This window comes from Monoraphidium neglectum (assembly GCF_000611645.1).
Source record: "Monoraphidium neglectum strain SAG 48.87 unplaced genomic scaffold scaffold02189, whole genome shotgun sequence".
Lineage (NCBI taxonomy): Eukaryota > Viridiplantae > Chlorophyta > Chlorophyceae > Sphaeropleales > Selenastraceae > Monoraphidium > Monoraphidium neglectum.
The window spans coordinates 3,620-4,691 of record NW_014011439.1 but is presented as its reverse complement, the minus strand read 5'-3'; the positions used below and the strand labels follow the sequence as shown (position 1 = coordinate 4,691).

The 1,072-nt window shown below is 67.4% G+C and overlaps 1 protein-coding gene across 1 annotated transcript in view; it reads right to left on the bottom strand.

Moving 5' to 3' along the window:
* MNEG_10128 (hypothetical protein) overlaps positions 1-1,072 on the bottom strand; it is a gene marked incomplete at both ends in the record, with an annotated part of 8,733 nt that overhangs the window by 6,747 nt on the left and 914 nt on the right. Inside the window, 2 exons of the mRNA XM_014041401.1 lie at positions 61-252; positions 730-1,037. Of these exons, the coding sequence (XP_013896855.1) occupies positions 61-252; positions 730-1,037 (500 nt within the window). The remainder of the gene's footprint in view (positions 1-60; positions 253-729; positions 1,038-1,072) is intronic.

Below are 1,072 nucleotides of genomic sequence, written 5' to 3'. Positions count from 1 at the left end.
CTTCCCCGACACACCCATGCTGCGGCAAAGCAGACGCGATCGCCCTCCCCCCCAACCCACCTTGAACGTGTGGAGCTCTATGTCGGGCGCGAAGCCGAGGCAGGCGGCGTCCGAGCCGGCGATGACGCCGGCGACAAAGGTGCCGTGGCCGAGGCCGTCTGCGAGGCTGTCCTGGTGGGTCCAGTTGGTGCGGTCCTTGATGTGGCGGACGTGGGGGTGGTCCTCCCTGATGCCTGTGTCAAACACGCCGACCTGTTGGGCGCAGACGTTTTCGGGTTTGTGGTTTGTGGTGGGAGGGTTTGGGGGGAAAAGGTGCAGGGTGTTTGAAGGGGTGCAGGGGTTTGGCAGGGGCGCCGGGCGTGTTGCGGGACGCGGCAGTTCCGAGGGTGGAGTGGTTTCGCAGGAAGGAAAAAGGGCTTCGACCGCGGATCGCCGCGGTGCGCGGGAGCACTCGTCGCACCGAAGGATGCAGGGTTTTTGGCTGTTTCGGCTGCGGTCTCCCAAGTCCAGCCCCCCCTCCCCCAATTGCAGGTGCCGCTGCTCAATGCTTTGGGCCAAGCGCGCCGCCGCTGCAGGGTCGCAAAGCAAGAAGAAAGCACGAGCACAGCCACTAGAGCACCCCCTCCCACACTGGCAGCACGCCTGCCCCTGCAATCGCACCCCCATTTAATACGAAATCGCAATACAAACATAACACAAATATAACAAAACATCAAAACACCGCCGCACCTTGACGCCCTTCCCAGTGAAGCCCTCCTCCCACACAGACGGCGCGCTGAGCATCGCCGCGACGCCCCCGCCCTGACCCGCGTCCTGCCCTTGCAGCAGCGCCCGCGCGCGCCGCCGCCGCGCCGCCGAGCGCCGCCACCGCAGGCGCAGGCGCAGGCGGCGCCGGAGCTCTTCTCGGTGCGAGGGGTCGCTTGGGTCGAGGCCTATGGTGGGCTTCGTCTGGAGGCGGCCCGGGGGCTTCTTGACAGACAACACGTCATCCCAATCAGGGGCGCCCTCGGCGGCGCCGCCCGCGGCCGCAGCCTCGACTGAGCTGGGGGCGGCCGAGGGCGGGGGCGGGGGC